The sequence below is a fragment of the Heterodontus francisci genome, chromosome 4, assembly GCF_036365525.1.
Source record: "Heterodontus francisci isolate sHetFra1 chromosome 4, sHetFra1.hap1, whole genome shotgun sequence".
NCBI lineage: Eukaryota > Metazoa > Chordata > Chondrichthyes > Heterodontiformes > Heterodontidae > Heterodontus > Heterodontus francisci.
In genome coordinates, this window is record NC_090374.1 from 14,907,122 (window position 1) to 14,923,892 (window position 16,771).

A 16,771-nucleotide genomic window follows, 5' to 3' on the forward strand; every position below is an offset into this window, starting at 1 on the left:
ACCCTGGGCCTGAGCCCAGCCCTGGGACAGGTGGATTCCATGGGAATGGGCTTTGGGCTGAGCTCAGGCTCGGGTTGAGTCAAAGTGGCCAGGGGACGCGCCTCACGATGTTTCTTTTTTTCCCCGCGTCTTCCTTCCGCTCGGTCGGACGCTCCCCTCCCCGCCAGAGGCTGTGAAAACCACAGCCTCCGGAACCGACTGAGCGGTGTCTGTTGGATGTGTGGGGGGAGTGGGAGGAGGTGCTGTGGAACCACTCTGGGCCGCCGAGGTGGAGCTGGCGGCCGGGAGGTTGGGGCAGTTCTTACGAACATGCCCCACCCCCTTGCAGACGTGGCACCGCGCCCCGTCCGAGGTCCAAAAGACGCGGTAGGCTGTCCCCTGGAACTCCACATTAAATTGGCCCTCCGTGTCCTCCTCCCATGCCAGCTGCATAAATAACTGGCGGCGGAAGGAGTAGACATGTTGGAGGCTGTGCTCCCGAAGACCAAGCCGGACTGGGGTGATCCCCGACCTCACCTCCCCCAGATGGTGCAGGTGAGGGAGGAGGAGCTCACTGGGAATGAAGGGTGGGACGTTGGACAACATTATCCGATGCGCAGTGGCCCCCAGAGGGTCCACTGGCAGGAAGGTCCCCCCCACAGTGAGCCCTTTACTCAGGGCCAGGGACACCGCCCGCTCGGTCTTCAAAAAGAACACAGCCTTCCCATACATCTTTGAGGCCGCAACAATGGCCGAGGGGCCGACAACCACGGCCATTGCCTTAACGCAGGCCTCAATAGACATGTTGGGGTGGGGATAGCTCTTCACCCCATGGCTGCATGTCAATAATTTAAAGGGTGACGGGGCCACGTGGGCAGCCACAGAAGCTGCAGCTGCGTAGATAGTAGAGGGCCCCGCCACCGGTGATGAAGGGCTTGCCATGGGTCTAAGAGCTAAACCCACCCCAAATTGTGGACTTGCACACTAAATAACAGCGACTCACAGAAAAATTTGAAAAGACAAACAAACAAACAACAGGTTAGTGGAGAGGCTGAGGTAAGAGAGGAGAGGCAAAGGCAGGCTGGAAGGGATGACTTGCTTTCTGGAGGTGGTGCTCACAGTACACTTAAAACAAACAGTCTTTGAAGTTGGTCTTCCGGTCCTCTGGTTGGGGGAGTCGTCTTCACCTGGGTCAGCTGAAGCTGCCCAGGCACTATCTATCCCCTTCCGTCTGTTTAGCTGGGCAGCTTCAGCTGACCCAGGCTTGGCAATTGGGGTGGGGAGGGAGCTTTCCTGTGTGCTTTTGCAGCAGCACAGATTCCTGCTGAATTGGCAGCCCCACCCCTTGTTGTTCCAGCCACTTGTTCCTCCCCCAACAGTCCAAAGTAAATTACTGGTGTTCAGCACCCACCTCCAGACAAAGCCTTGTTTCCAAAAAATGTCCCTTTCTTCTCTTTAATGGAGACTGTTGTTGGAGTTTTCCTCTGCTTGTTGGTAGCTGCTCTCCCTTGCTCAGTGCAGCTCCTCTCTCCACCTCTGCAACCTCCAACTGCCACCAGCACTCTCAGCTGCACCTCGTTGAGGCTCTCAACACTCAGGATCCCAAATCAGAGAGCAGCCAATCCCAGTGCTGTCCCTGTCCTGGAAGTGTTTGATGGGACAGTGTAGTGGGGGCTCTACTCTGTATCTAATGCGTGCTGTACCTGTGATGGGAGTGCTTAATGGGATAGAGTAGAGGAGATTTATTCTATTTTTTGATGAGGTAAGAGAGACAGTTGATGAGGTTTGTGCGATTGATGCGGTGCACGTGGATTTCCAAAAGGCATTTGCTAAAGTGCCGCATAACAAGCTTGTCAGCAATGTCAGAACCTACGGAATAAAAGGGACAGGAGCAGCATGGATACAAAATTGGCGGAGTGAGAGGAAACAGAGAGTAGTGATGAACGGTTGTTTTTTCAGACTGGAGGAAGACATTCTCAAGGGGTCAGTGTTGGAACCCCATCTTATCCTGATATATATTAATGACATCGATGTGGGGGCACAATTTCAATATTTGTGGATGACACAAAACTTGCAATTTCTGTGCTGCAGTAATTAGAAGATGTAGTCAGCAGGGCAGCTGCTTAACTGGAACATTCTCACAGCTGTTAAGCTGGAAAAACCCTTCTCTGGCTGTTCTGCCCCTCTCACTCTCTCACCCCTTTTAAGGTAGAAACTTGTCAGGTTGGGGTGTCAGTCAGGTGACTAAGGCCTCTCTCCTCTGGGATGATTCATACTATGTTCCAGGATATGGGAAGCGTTGTTCTATGAAGGTATATAAATGTTGTCTATTCTGATGAAAAGATGTGACTTCATACCTATGGCTGCAGAGTCAGTCTGTCTACAATAATCTTTGTTACCTCCATTCCTGAAGATTGGAGGGGGTGCATGGAATGGGGTGTTTTTCAATTCAAATTCCCTAACGTTAATTCAGATGTGGATAATGGGTTTCATCTTGAACAGACAGAAATGTTTATTGACAGCGCAGGAGGGGGTCACCTGACTTCTTCAATTTTGTCTGTGGCATAAATGTGCCCATTTGTAGTTCAGATCAGCAGTTTGCTTTTATGTCATAATTCCTCCCGTTCATTTCATATTTCATCACCGTTCCCTTTGTGAGCAACACTAATGTATTCTGTGTAATTTACCATCATCTTTGCACTGGAAATGAAGAAACACTTTGATCAACTTCTGTATTTTGGAGTTAAGAGACACGAAGCAGCGAGTGAGAAGGACGAAACACCGGAGAGTTTGGTGATGAGGTTTCTCTACGTTTGGCTTTCTGCAGTCCTGCTCTCGGTCTCGGTGCGGGGTTACAGTAGGTGCTTTCCAACAACTGTTCAAATTCATTTTGTTAGCCAATTGCCATTTTTATCATTTCACTACAGGGTCGCGATTGGGAGAAAGTCCAGGGGAGCGACAGTCAGAGTCAGAGAAACGGGGAGGGGTGGAGTGAGTATCAAGTTTCCAGCTGGACACAGGGATATCATAATTAACCACTGTATGGCTCAGGGAATTAGGTGTTTTTAGAAATGATAAATGATGCCAAGGAGAAACTGCAGAAAAGACTTCCTAGAATGGTGCAAAGGATGAGGAATCAGTTAAGTGGAGTGTTACAGACAGGTGGTAAGTGGTGTGGTGGCTTCCACTTTTCACCTCTCAACTAACCGCAGTCATGTTTTGTTAAAAATGGTGCCTTAGTCCCTGAGGTTTTATTGCAGGTTAAAAATGAAGATAACGTAAAAGTTATCTCTCTGGAGAGAGAGGGGCAGAGCAGCCTGAGAAAGTCTTTTTCAGCAGAACAGCTGTGAGAATCCTTGGAATACTATACAAAACTTCACTACTCCTGTAATCAAATCCTCTTGCAATAAAGGCTAACCTACCATTAGCCTTCTTAATAAAAGCAAAATACTGCGGATGCTGGAAATCTGAAATAAAAACTAGAAATGCTGGAAATATTCAGCAGGTCTGGCAGCATCTGTGGAAAGAGAAGCAGAATTAAGGTTTCAGGTCAGTGACCCTTCATCAGAACTGGCAGATATTAGAAATGTAAACCGTTACAAGCAAGTAAAGCGGGGGTGGGGCAAGAGACAACAAAGGAGAAGGTGTAGATAGGACAAGGTCACCAAATAGCTGACCAAAAGGTCACGGAGCAAAGATTTGTTAATGGTGCATTGAAAGACAAAGCTTTAGTACAGAAAGGGTGTTAACGGACTGAAAATTGAACAGCCACAAGTACAAACATGAAAAAAAAAGTGGGTATGCAAACTGAGAAAACTAAGATGAAATAAAATAAAATAAACACAAAAGAATATATATTAAAAAAAATAAAAAATAAAAAAATAACTAAAAATAAAAGTAAAATGGAGGGCCCGTCATGCTCTGAAATTATTGAACTCAATGTTCAGTCCGGCAGCCTGTAGTGTGCCTATTCGGTAGATGAGATGCTGTTCCTCGAGCTTGCGTTGATGTTCACTGGAACACTGCAGCAATCCCAGGACAGAGATGCGAGCATGAAAGCAGGGGTATGTGTTGAAATGGCAAGCAACCAGAAGCTTGGGGTCCTGCTTGTAGACTGAGCGGAGGTGTTCTGCAAAGCGGTCACCCAGTCTGCGTTTGGTCTCCACAATGTAGAGGAGACCACATTGTGAGCAGCGAATACAGTATACTACGTTGAAAGAAGTACAAGTAAATCGCTGCTTCAACTGAAAGGAGAGTTTGGGGCGTGGGATAGTGAGGAGAGAGGAGGTAAATGGGCAGGTATTACACCTCCTGCGATTGCAGGGGAAGGTGCCGTGGAAAGAGGATGAGGGGGTGAGGGTAATGGAGGAGTGGACCAGGGTGTCACGGAGGGAACGATCCCTTCGGAATGCTGATGGGGAAGGGAGGGGAAATGCGGTTGGTAGTGGCATCACGCTGAAAGTGGCGGAAATGGGGGAGGGTGATCCTTTGGATATGGAGGCTGATGGGGTGGAAAGTGAAGACAAGGGGAACCCTGTCACGGTTCTGGGAGGGAGGGGAAGGGGTGAGGGTAGAGGTGCAGGAAATGGGCCGGACACGGTTGAGGGCCCTGTTAACCACAGTGGGGGGGATTCCTCGGTTGAGGAAAAAGGTCATATCAGTAGCACCGTCATGGAAGGTAGCATCATCAGAGCAGATGCGTCGGAGACGGAGAAACTGGGAGAATAGAATGGAGTCTTTACAGGAGGCAGGGTGTGAAGAAGTGTAGTCGAGGTAGCTGTGGGAGCTGTGGGAGCCCAGCCTCCACAAGAAGCCAAGTTTGCAGTCCAATAATGTTTTAGAAATAGTTTGTGTGTCACTTCAAAATAGTCTGGAGAAAATGTCATTAAATGGAGAGTTTTAAGCATGGGTTTATAATGGATATTAGTAGACAGCCTATCCCCAGTGATGGAGACAGAGAAGTCGAGGAAGGGAAGGGAAGTGTTGGAGATGGACCATGTAAAGGTGAGAGAAGGGTGGAAATTAGAAGCAAAGTTGATAAAGTTTTCCAGTTCGGGGCGGGAGCAGGAAACGGCACCGATACAGTCATCAATGTACTGGAAAAAGATTTGGGGAAGGAGGCCTAAATAGGACTGGAAGAAGGAATATTCGACATATCCCATAAAAAGACAGGCATAACTAGGACCCATGCGGGTACCCATAATGGTGCCCTGCTGACGACATCTTCCAACAACTTCAGAAGAGAAATTTCAAGGTGATTTTGGGATTCCCCATCAGTGAAACTAAACCAGGAATTTCCCAATTGACTTTGGATAGAGGCTTAACCAAAAGGAGCCTGCAACACTTCATCCTGTTGTTTTAAAACAGTTCCTGAAATGGTTGCAACCTTTAAACCTTTAACCGGTAAAACCCACACATTCCCAGGAAATGCATTATTTCCCTCTGAGTTTTGGGAATGGGGAAATCTACCAGGCCTTGCACTTTTCCTGCCCTTGACAACACCTGACCTTGGCCTAGAATGTGACCTAAATAGCTTACTTTAGCCTTAGTGAACTTGCTCCTTGCTAAATTGGCCTCCAGGTGAGCTGTCAGTAAACCCTTCAAGAGTTCCCTTAAATGGTTCAGGTAGTCTTCCCAAGTATCACTGTAAACTAATAGGTCATCCAATTAGATGACACAGTTGTTTAAACCAGCTACCGCCTGGTTCATGAGTCTTTGGAAAGTTGCTGGGGTGTTCTTTGTATAAGGCATCTTTGTACATTGGTATAAGGCATCGGGGTGAGAAATTCTGAAATTTCTCTTGCTTGGGTGGTCCTGGGGACTTGCCAATATCCTTTCAATAAGTCAATTTTACTAATGTAGGTGAAGCTTCCTACTCAGTTAATGCAGTCCTCAATACGGGGGATTGGATAGGAATCTGTTCTTGTTACTGATTGACTTTGCTGTAGTCATTGCAAAGTCTGGTTGATCCATCTGGTTTGGTTGCCAATACAATAGGGGAGCTCCAGCTGCTTTGGCTGAGTTCAATTAAATCCAGCATTTATTTGATTTCTGTGATGACCTGAGCCAGTTTGTCAGGGGTCAGTCTGCATGGGTTCTGTTTTATTGGTGGTGTCTCTCCTCCATCTACATCGTGTATTGTTAAAGATGTGCAACCCGGTTTGTCCCTGCAAATTTCCTCGAACTCCCTTAGCAGTGTTGCTAGGTCCTGTCTCTGCTGGTCAGAGAGATAGTTGAATATGGTGCCTAGTCTGCTTAATATTTCTGTATTTTCCAATTTTATTGTGGGGGCTTCGATTTGAGAATTTTCTGGATTTTCTTCCTCGCCTAGTTTGTCTTCACTAGTGCTGTCTTTCTCTATTGCTCTTACTGTTTGGCATACACTTACTGGCCTATCTGGTTCCTGGCTGTGGTATTATTTTAGCATATTGACGTAGCAGAGTCTTTTCTTTTTTCTCTGGTCTGGGGTATTAATTAAGTAATTCATGTCACTGACCTTGTTCCTAGACTGTATGGGCCACTGAATCTGGATTTTAGAGGTTCGCCTTGCAATGGTAACAGTACCAGAAGCTGATCCCCTGGTTTAAATTCACGGGCTGCGTTTTTTTTTTGCCTGCCTGCCTTTTCATGGTCTGAGATTCTTTCAGGTGTTATTTTCTTACAGCACCGACTTTAAAAAGTCTCTCTCGAAAAGTGGACACGAAATGTAGTAGTGAGGTTTCCTCCCTATGATTCAGGAATTTTTCTTGAACCAGTTTCAGCGGGCCTCAAAACCCAATTCAAATGGGCTGAAGTCTGTGGATTCATTTGGTGGATCTTTGGTAACAATCGGCAAAAAGAAAATTTCTTTATCCCAGTCATGGGGGCAATCACAGCACAATGCCCTGATCATGGTTTTCAGGGATTGATAGTATCGTTCCAGAACCCCTGGAGACTGTGGGCGGTATGCTGAAGATTTCAACTGTTCGATACCAAGGTTGTGCACTTGGAATGTTGGGGAAATTAGTTCCTTGGCTGGACTGAATTTCTTTGGGCAAGCTGTATCATGTGAAAAATGGTGTCAGACCCTCAACTCGAGCTCTGGAAGTAATTTTTCTTAAGGGTATGTCTTCTGGGTGGCCATATCCATGATGCTTTGAAGGTATTGGTAACCTGTCCGAGTTTTAGTCAGTGGTCCCACACATTCAACCAGAAGTCTGCTGAAGGGTTCCTCAAAAGCAGGGGTAGGGATTATTAGAGTAGGTTTGATTGTGGGTTTGGTTTCCCAGCAAGTATGGCAGGTCTTGCAAAATTTAACCACCTCCTTGTGGATTTGAGGCCAGTAAAAATGTTGGGTCTTTCTGATAGCCACGTGCCCAGTGTTATGACTGAAGCGGGAGGAGTGCACTGTTAATTCAGTCCCACTTCTCCATAGGTCACAACATATATGTAAATTTTCCCACTTACCGAAGCCATCAATCAGATACTCGATGTTTCCCCTAGAATAAAGCACACCAACCAGGTTTCTTTAATAAACAACTAAATTATCTTTTTATTCTAAACCAAGTCTTAATCAATAATGAAGTAAAATGTACGCACAAATGGAAATATTAAAGCCCCTTATTTCATCCTAGCCCTCACGCACACACATACATACACAACTGGTTAACCGGCAAAAAAAAGGATTTTTGTTTACAGCTGTTACAAAGAAATAAGAGGAATAAAAAAAAAGTTTGACTGAAAAGAAGGTATGGATGTCCTTTGCTTTGGCGAGGTGTCCCAAAGGGGAATAGGCAGCTGTCAATGGAATCTTCCTGGAACAGTTTTTTCCAGGTGATATTCATGATTAGTCTGGGTAGGCATTCAAAGAGATGCAGGTACAGAAGGCTTCACATAGGTCTTGCATCAGGTGTGCAGCAACAAAGGTTTCAATTCTCACACGTTTGATGCAAAGTTCCTTTAAAGATGCAAGGTTTCTGCAAACATGCCGGATTTCTTCAAATACAGGAGGCAACACTTGACACAGGGTTTGCTTTTCAAGAGAAAGATGGGCTGCTTGATCTTCTGCTCTCCTGGCAGGTCAATAAGCAAACTCCAACTGACTGTTTTTAACAGATCAAAATGAAACTAAAACCTTTTCACAAACAAGCCTTGTGACAACCATAAATATTGAATTGTCATTTCCTTGTAAATAGCTCTTCAGGTCAAAACACAAGCCCTGCTATGTTTACTTGAAATCACATGTTTTCCAGTACTTGTTTACTCGCTGAAACCAAGAACCTTCTATTGATCTTCCTTTTTTTTAAAACAACCACAAAGTTCAGCCTCTTCAGGATTCCAGATGAATCAGTGTCCACAATCCAACTATAATTTCTTAAAATATATTGTACAAAGAAAAATAGAAGCACTCACGTAACACCAGCCATAGCGATTTCATGGACAATCCTCAGAATCTCCCTACAATGTTTAGGCGGAGTACAATTTGGTGAACCACTGTCAACCCCTCCTCTGTAGGTCACTGCGGAGGTCTCCATTTTCTTATTATTAATCCATTTTTGAAGTAATAACATTCAGGCATCTTCTCAGCCTCTGCATCAGAACAGGCTGTCTGCTCTATTCTTTTTTAACTCAGGGTCTGCCTGCTGGGCTTTAATTGAAGATTTACTGTATACTTCCTTCTCTTTCCCCAAGTCTCCAAAAATTTTCAGCCAGTCAGGCCTCAGGCCTGACTTTGTGGTTCAGCTTGCTCTGTTGGATCTTTTTTAGCCATGTACCTAGTTCCCATACAGTCAGGGAATATTCCATAGATTGGAGTAAGGGGCGCACGGAAAGAAGACTTTGCCGCGTGAGACGTAGTCAGAGTGTGAAGCTGGGAATTTGACTCGTGGGAATTCGGTGCAGAGGGGAAAAGAGGTGCTTCTTTTTCACCCTCCAGTAGCTGTCGAAGAAGCAAGTTGCTTCCCAGAAATAGAGGGGAACCTTGAGATAGCAGCGAGGGTTTGAAAAGTTACGATGGTGAGTCTGTGGGTTCAGAGCTTTCCAAAGAAAATTGGTGTATGACATTACAGCAAAGAAGGAAAGTGATTGGTTGGTGAACATTTTCTTTTTTTTTCTTATATGAACTAAGGAATTTTAATTGGGTTTAGTCTAACATTATCTTCTGAGACTCAGGTAATTTATTAGTGAGGTTTCATTAGTAGTAAGCTTTACTGGCAGTAGTAAAGCTTATCAGTAGTGGTGGGGCTTAGTAGTAGTGGGGTTTATTAATTCTAAACTAAGAAAAATAAATTACTTAACACATAATAAAGCTGGCAGGGCAAGTGATGTTCCGGCTGCAGTATGTGGGAACTGGTGGACGCTGGCGTGATCCACGGTAAACGTGTCTTCAGTAAGTATATGCAGTGTGAGGAGTTTCGGCTCAGAGTCAATGAGCTGGAGGCCGAAGGCAGTCACACACCGCTGAGGATAGCGTCTTCTGATGTCAGTGGTCAGGGACAGGAGGGACTGTGAGTGAGGCAAGTAAGGGGATCGAGAAGGCAGAAGTGGAGGAGCCTCAGCCCTTGCAATTGTCCAACAGGTTTGAGGTTCTTTCAGCTTGTATGGATGAAAGCGAGGACTGCAGATGAGCAAACTGACTATGGCACCATGGTACAGAAAGAAATTCAAGTGGAGGGAGTAAGGAGAAATGTGGCGGGAGTAGGAGATAGTGTAGTAAGGGGGATAGACAAAGTTCTCAGCGGCCAAGAGCGAGAGTCCAGAAGGCTGTGTTGCCTGCCCGGTGCCAGGGTTCGGGACATCTGCTCGGGTCTGAAGAGAAACTTGCAGTGGGAGGGGGAGGATCCAGTTGTCGTAGTCCATGGGTAACAACGACATAGATAGGACTATGAAAGAGGTTCTACCTAGGGAGTATGAGCAGCTAGGGGCTAAATTATAAAGTAGACCCTCAAAGGCAATAATCTCTGGATCATTAACTGAGCTATGAGCAAATTGTTAGAGGGTAAATTAGATTAGAGGGTTAAATGTATGATTCAGAGTCCGGTGTGGTAGATATTCGTTTTGATTCATTGGGCACTGGCACCAGTACTGGGGAAAGTGAGAGCTCTTATCATTGGGACGTTCTTCACCTGAACCATGCTGGGACCAGTTTTGTGGCGAGTCGTATAACTAGGGTGGTAGAGAGGATTTTAAACTAAATAGTGGGGGTGATGGGATCAACTGAGAGAAGATTAGATAATTTAAAGAGAGAGGAGAAGGCAAGAGAGCAAGTTAGTAATAAAGGAATTGATCATCTAAGTGTGGCAGAAAGGGACAGAGCGTAAGAGTGCACCAACAGATAAGGCCAGAGGTTGTGAATATAATAAAAAGACAGAACTAAAGGCACTCTATCTGAATGCACACAGCATTCACAACAAAGTAGATGAATTGACAGCACAAATAGAAGTAAATAGATATGATCTGATTGCCATTATGGAGACATGGCTGCAGGGTGATCAAGGCTGGGAATTGAATGTTCAAGGGTATTAGACACTTCAGAAGGATAGGCAAAAAGGAAAAGGAGGTGGGGTAGCACTGTTAATAAAGGATGAGATCAGTACGTTAATGAGAGAGGATCTTAGAGTGAAAGATCAAGATGTAGAATCAGTTTGGTGAGAGCTAACTAACAGAAGGGACAGCAAACATTGGTAGGAGCATATAATAAGAGTAATGCAGTAATCATGGGGAATTTATTCTACATACAGTTGGGGTAAACCTAATTAGCATTAATGTTATGAAGGACAAAATCCTGGAATGTATATGAGATGGTTTTTTAGAACAGTATGTTGAGGAACGAACTAGAAGACGGGCTATTTTGGATCTCAATGTGCAATGAGAAAGCGTTGATTAATAATCTCATTATAAATGAATTCTAGGAAAGAGTGACCATAATATCGTAGAATTTTACTTTAAGTTTGAAAGTGATGTCGTTCAACTGAAATTAGGGTTAAATCTAAACAAAGGAAACTACAAAGGTATGAGGGGCATGTTGGTTGGGAAGATACATTAAAAGGTATGATGGTAGACAGACAATGGGCAGCATTTAAAGAATTAATACATGGTTTACAACAAATTTACATTCCTTTGAGACAAAAAAAGCCCAACAGGAAAGGTGATCCAACAATGCATAAATAGAGGAGTTAAATATTATGTTAGATCAAAGGAAGAGGCTTACAAAGTTGCCAAAAAAGTAGTAAGCCTGAGGATTGGGAGCAGTTTAGAATTCAGCAATGGAGGAGCAAGAAACTGATAAAGAAGTAGAAAATAAAATATGAAAGTAAACTAGTGAGAAATATAAAAACGGACTGTAAAAGCTTCTATAGGTATGTAAAAAGGAAAAGATTAGCAAAGACAAACGTGGGCCCATTACAGGCAAAGATAGGGGAATTTATAATGGGGAATAGGAAATGGCAGAGAAACTAAACAAATACTTTGTGTTTGTCTTAACAGAGAAAGATACAAAAAAATTGCCAAAAAACTAAAGAACCAAGGGACGAGCAGGAATGAGGTACTGAACAAAATTAGTATTAGTTAAAAAAAAGTAGTACCGAATAAATTAATGGGAGTGAAAATTTATAAATCCCCTAGACTTGATGATCTATATCCCAAAGTGTTGAAAGAGGTGGTTGTAGAGATAATGCGTGGTGATCATCTTCCAAAATTCTATAGATTTTCGAATGGTTTCTGGAGATTGAAAGGTAGCAAATGTAACCCCACTATTTAAGAAAGGAGGGAGAGAAAACTGGGGAACTACAGACCTGTAAGTCTGACATCAGTAGTAGGGGAAATGCTAAAATCTACTTTAAAGGATGTTACAACTGGACACTTAGAAAATGATGGTAGGATTGAGCAGAGTCAACATGGATTTATGAAAGGGAAATCATGTTTGACAAACCTGTTAGAGTTTTTTGAGGATATAACTTGCAGAATAGATAAGGGGAAACCAGTGGATGTGATATATTTGGATTTTCAGAAGGCATTCAATAAGGTCCCACATAGGAGATTCGTAAGCAAAATTAGAACACATGGGATTAGGGGTAATATACTGGCATAGATTGAAAATTGATTAATGGACAGAAAATGGAGAGTAGGAATAAACAGGCCATGACTAGCTGGGTACTGCAAGAATCATCACAATATATATCAATGATTTGGACATGGGCACCAAATATAATATTTTCAAGTTTGCTGATGGCACAAAACTAGTTGCTGTTATGATCCTGTTGTTTTTTGGGGGGAAAATATGTGGTGTGCCTTTGAGATGACAAAAGATCTGAACTGCTTTAAGAACAAGCAAGCCTCAGGAGTTACCAAGAAGGTGCATTTTGGTTGCCCGTGGATACAACCATGTGGAGAGAGAGCCAACCAGGTTCCAAGGGTGCATCCTGGTTGCCTTGGATATAACCACTCGGAGATTGAGGGTCGGTATACAATGCTACGATTGACTTTTAAAGTGGCTTTTTATTTGAGACAGATTGTTCTAACCGACAGACAGCTGGGCCAGCATGAACTGACCAGAGATCTCTGTTAATTTAAACTGAAGAAAGTAAATTTAGACTATTTTACCCCCCCCCACCCCCTCAAAATTCTAAAAGTTAAGCCACATTGATTTCTTTGAAAGTGGTAGCAAACTGTTGCTGTGTTCATCGCTGGACAAGAAGAACAACACTTCAACTGCTGAACTAGACTAGTGATTGTCCTACTGTTGGAGAACCTTCCCCCCCACCATCCCCCATCAGACAACTGCGAAGACTTCGAGCAACATTGGATAGTTTCTACATTGGGAAGATTCCATTTCGACAGGAGTGTAAATCTGCAAGGACTTTGTTACTTCTATTTTTAACTGTTGTTTTATCTTAATAGTGTTTAAGAATTTAGTTTTTCTAATAAACAGTTAATTTGTTGATCTAAAGACACCTGGTTTAGTTCATACCATTCAGGGGTTAATAGATGGTTCAATTCGCCTGTGATTTTCCTTAGTTTGGAAAGTTTAAAGTTAGGCAATCTGTGGAGTGACAGGTCTCAATTGACAGTGCATTGCTCCCACCGCAATTAGAATTGTATATTTTTATTAGGGGCTTTGTCTTGAGCGGTCATGTCGTAACATATTAATTGGGGGCTCGCTCATGATTGAATCTTATTTTAATTAAATGGCTCACATCTGGGGTCAGAATGAGACTAATTTGGAGGGTTTGCAATTGGAATCATATTAATTACTCATTTCTGGGATAACATATTTAAATTGGGGTCAATTGGAAACTCAATTGTTGGGATCTAATGTAACGCCAATTACAAAGAAATAAAGAACCAGATCTCTTGTATAATAAGGTAAAGTCTATACCATTATAATGGCATTAATGGTTGCAGCAGAGTTTTTGGGAAAGCAGAATGTTTCCCTGAGTGACTTGATAACTTTAACTCAGAATAAATTAAAAGAATTGGCAGCAAAATTGGGGTTAGAATTGAAATTAGGTGCCAAAAAAGCAGAGATAATTGACATAATAGTCCAACATCTGGAATTAGGAGAAGAAGATGATGAAGGAGAATATGAGGAACAAGAAAGCAATAGTTCAGAGAGTGATGCAGTGGTATTGGCTAGGATTCAGTTAGAAATGAAAAAACTTGAGGATGAAAGGGAATTAAGAAAACTTGAATTGTAAAAAGAGGAAAGAGAAAAAGAAAAAGCAATAGTAATAAGTAAACTTGAACAAGAGAAAGAAACAACAAAAGACTTAAGCTTGAATTCCAGAAAGAGGATGGGAGAAAGAGTGGGAATTTAAATTAAAAGAGATGGAACTAAAACAAAGGGATGGTCTTGAATCCAGAGAAAGTTCAGGTCAGGAAGAATCTGAATTTAGCTCAGGACCCAGCGAAAAGCTGTTTAAATTTATACAGTCTCTTCCTACATTTGAGGAAAGGGATGTAGAGGCAGTTTTCATATCTTTCGTAAAAATAGCCAAACAGATGAAATGTCCGAAAGAAAGCTGGACACTGCTTATGCAGGGCAGGTTGGTAGGCAGAGCTCATGAAGTTTATGCCATGCTTCCTGAAGAGGCTTCTGCAGATTATGAGATGGCAAAAAAGGCTATTCTCACTGTGTATGAGTTAGTCCCTGATGCTTACGGTCAGAAGTTTAGGAACTTACGGAGATTGACTGGGCAGACATATTTAGAATTTGAGAGGATGAAGCAAATTATTTTTGACCATTGGATACAGGCATTAAAGATAGAAACCACATATGAGAACCTTTGAGAATTGATTCTCTTAGAAGACTTTAAAAATGCCATTCCTTCAGTAGTGGGAACTCATATAGATAACCTGAAAGTTTTGAAAGCTAGGCAAGCAGCAGAAATTGCTGATGATTTTGAGCTTGTGAATAAGCCAACCTCTTTTGTCCGTCACCCCCATAAACCTGAGAAGGATAGAAATTGGGAGAGTGAAAGGAAAGCAAGTAGCCGGGGACAAGAAGGAACAGCTGGGAATGCCTCAGGATCACCTCCTCAGGTCAGAAAGGAAGGTGCTGAGGATAGAAGTGAGGTTCGCAAGCCAATGTGTTATCATTGTAACAAAACGGGCCATGTTCGTTCAGAGTGCTGGAAATAGTGAGGTAAACCCATAGGATCTGTTGGGGTATGCAAAGTTAGTGCACAGGAAAAGACTCCGACTGAGAGTATAGCAGACCAGGCTATAGCTTTGATGACAGCTATGAAACCAGATATTAGAACGAAAAGAGTGTAGAGGTTAAGAATAAAATACCTGAGAGTTACAATGAATTTCTGTCAAAGGGGTGAGTAACTCCTGTAAGTGAGACAGGAAAACCTATCATTATACTCAGCGACACAGGAGCAACCTAATCGCTCTTGCTAGAGAAAGATATAAGGGTTCCACCAGAGAGTGCCTTGAACCCTAAAGTTTTACTTAATGGAATTGGCGGGGTGTATATACGCATATCTTTGTATAAAGTATGCCTAGAGAGTGACTTAATATCTGAGATAGTTACTGTAGGTGTTGTCCATAGTTTACCAGTGAAGGGAACTGATCTACTCCGAGGAAATGATTTCTGGATCAACAGTATCAGTGTCTCCTAAAGTTACAGAGAAACCAAGTGAAATTAAGGAAATGGAGCAATTACTGGAACAATTTTTCGTGGATATTTCCTGCGTGTATAGTTACCCGAGCAATGGCTAAACAGGATCCATTGTTGGAGGTAAAAGGGGCACCACAAATAGATAGCCAAGTATCTGAAACCCTTATTTGGGGATTTAGATAATCCAAATGAGTTGTTTAACAGATCGTCTATCATTGCAGCACAGCAAGCTGATCCAGAGATATACCGAATAGCACAGAGAGTTCTGTCAGAAGCTGAGGAGACAGGAGTCCCAGAAGGCTGTTATATGGCAAACGGGGTTTTGAGGAGGAAATGGAGACCGCCTCATAGGCCTGCAGACAAAGGCTGGACAGTTGTTGAACAGATAGTAGTACGACCTAAATATCGCCAAGGATTATTAAGGTTAGCACACGACATTCCTTTTGCAGGACATAGGGGAATTTGAAAGACCAAATCACACATAAGCCTGGTCAGGTTTTACAAAGGATGTGAGACAATTTTGTAGGACATGCCATACCTGTCAAATGGTGGGAAAACCACAACCTACCATAAAACCAGCACCGCTAGTTCCCACATCAGTGATTGAGGAACCATTTAGCAGCGTGTTAGTAGATTGTGTAGGAACCTTGCCAAAAACAAAAGCAGGGCATCAATACATACTTAATATCATGGATATGGTAACAGTGGGAATGTGAGTTGTGAGGGGATGCAAAGAAGCATCAAGGGGATTACTCTCAATCATCAGTAAAGTGATGGAAGGTGTCATCAACAGTGCCATCAAGCGGCACTTGCTTAGCAATAAGCTGCTCAGTGACGCTCAGTTTGGGTTCTGCCACAGCGACTCAGCTCCTGACCTCATTACAGCCTTGGTTCAAACGTGGACAAAAGAGCTGAACTCAAGGTGTGAGGTGAGAGTGACTGCCCTTGACATTAAGACAGCATTTGACCGAGTATGGCATCAAGGAGCCCAAGCAAAACTGAGGTCAATGGGAATCAGGGGGAAAGTCCTCTGCTGGTTGGAGTCATAACTAGCGCAAGGTAAGATGGTTGTGGTTGTTGGAGGTCAATGACCTGAGCTCCAGGACATCACTGCAGGAGTTCCTCAGGATAGTGTCCTCGGCCCAACCATCATCAGCTGCTTCATCAATGACCTTCCTTCAATCATAAGGTCAGAATTGGGGATGTTCGCTGATGATTGCACAATGTTCAGTAGCATTTGTGACTCATCAGATACTGAAGCAGTCTGTGTGGAAATGCAGCAAGACCTGGACAATATCCAGGCTTGGGCTGATAAGTGGCAAGTAACATTTGCGCCACACAAGTGCCAGGCAACGACCATCTCCAACAAGAGAGAATCTAACCATCTCCCCTTGACATTCAATGGCATTACCATCGTTGAATCCCCCACTATCAACATCCTAGGGCTACCATTGACCAGAAACTGAACTGGAGTAGCCATATAAATACTGTGGCTACAAGAGCAGGTCAGAGGTAGGGAATTCTGAGGCGAGTAACTCACCTCCTGACTCCCCAAAGCCTGTCCACAATCTACAAGGCACAAGTCAGGAGTGTGATGGGATACTCTCCACTTGTCTGGATGGGTGCAGCTCCAACAACACTCAAGAAGTTCGACAACAGGACAAAGCAGCCCACTTGATTGGCACCCCATCT

The 16,771-nt window shown here is 43.5% G+C and overlaps 1 protein-coding gene across 1 annotated transcript in view; it reads left to right on the forward strand.

The window, feature by feature from the left end:
• The first annotated feature begins 2,685 nt into the window (after positions 1–2,685).
• LOC137368780 (sialic acid-binding Ig-like lectin 15) overlaps positions 2,686–16,771 on the forward strand; it is a 53,005-nt gene continuing 38,919 nt past the window's right edge. The window contains exon 1 of the mRNA XM_068028983.1: positions 2,686–2,836. Coding sequence (XP_067885084.1) covers positions 2,686–2,836 — 151 coding nt within the window. The remainder of the gene's footprint in view (positions 2,837–16,771) is intronic.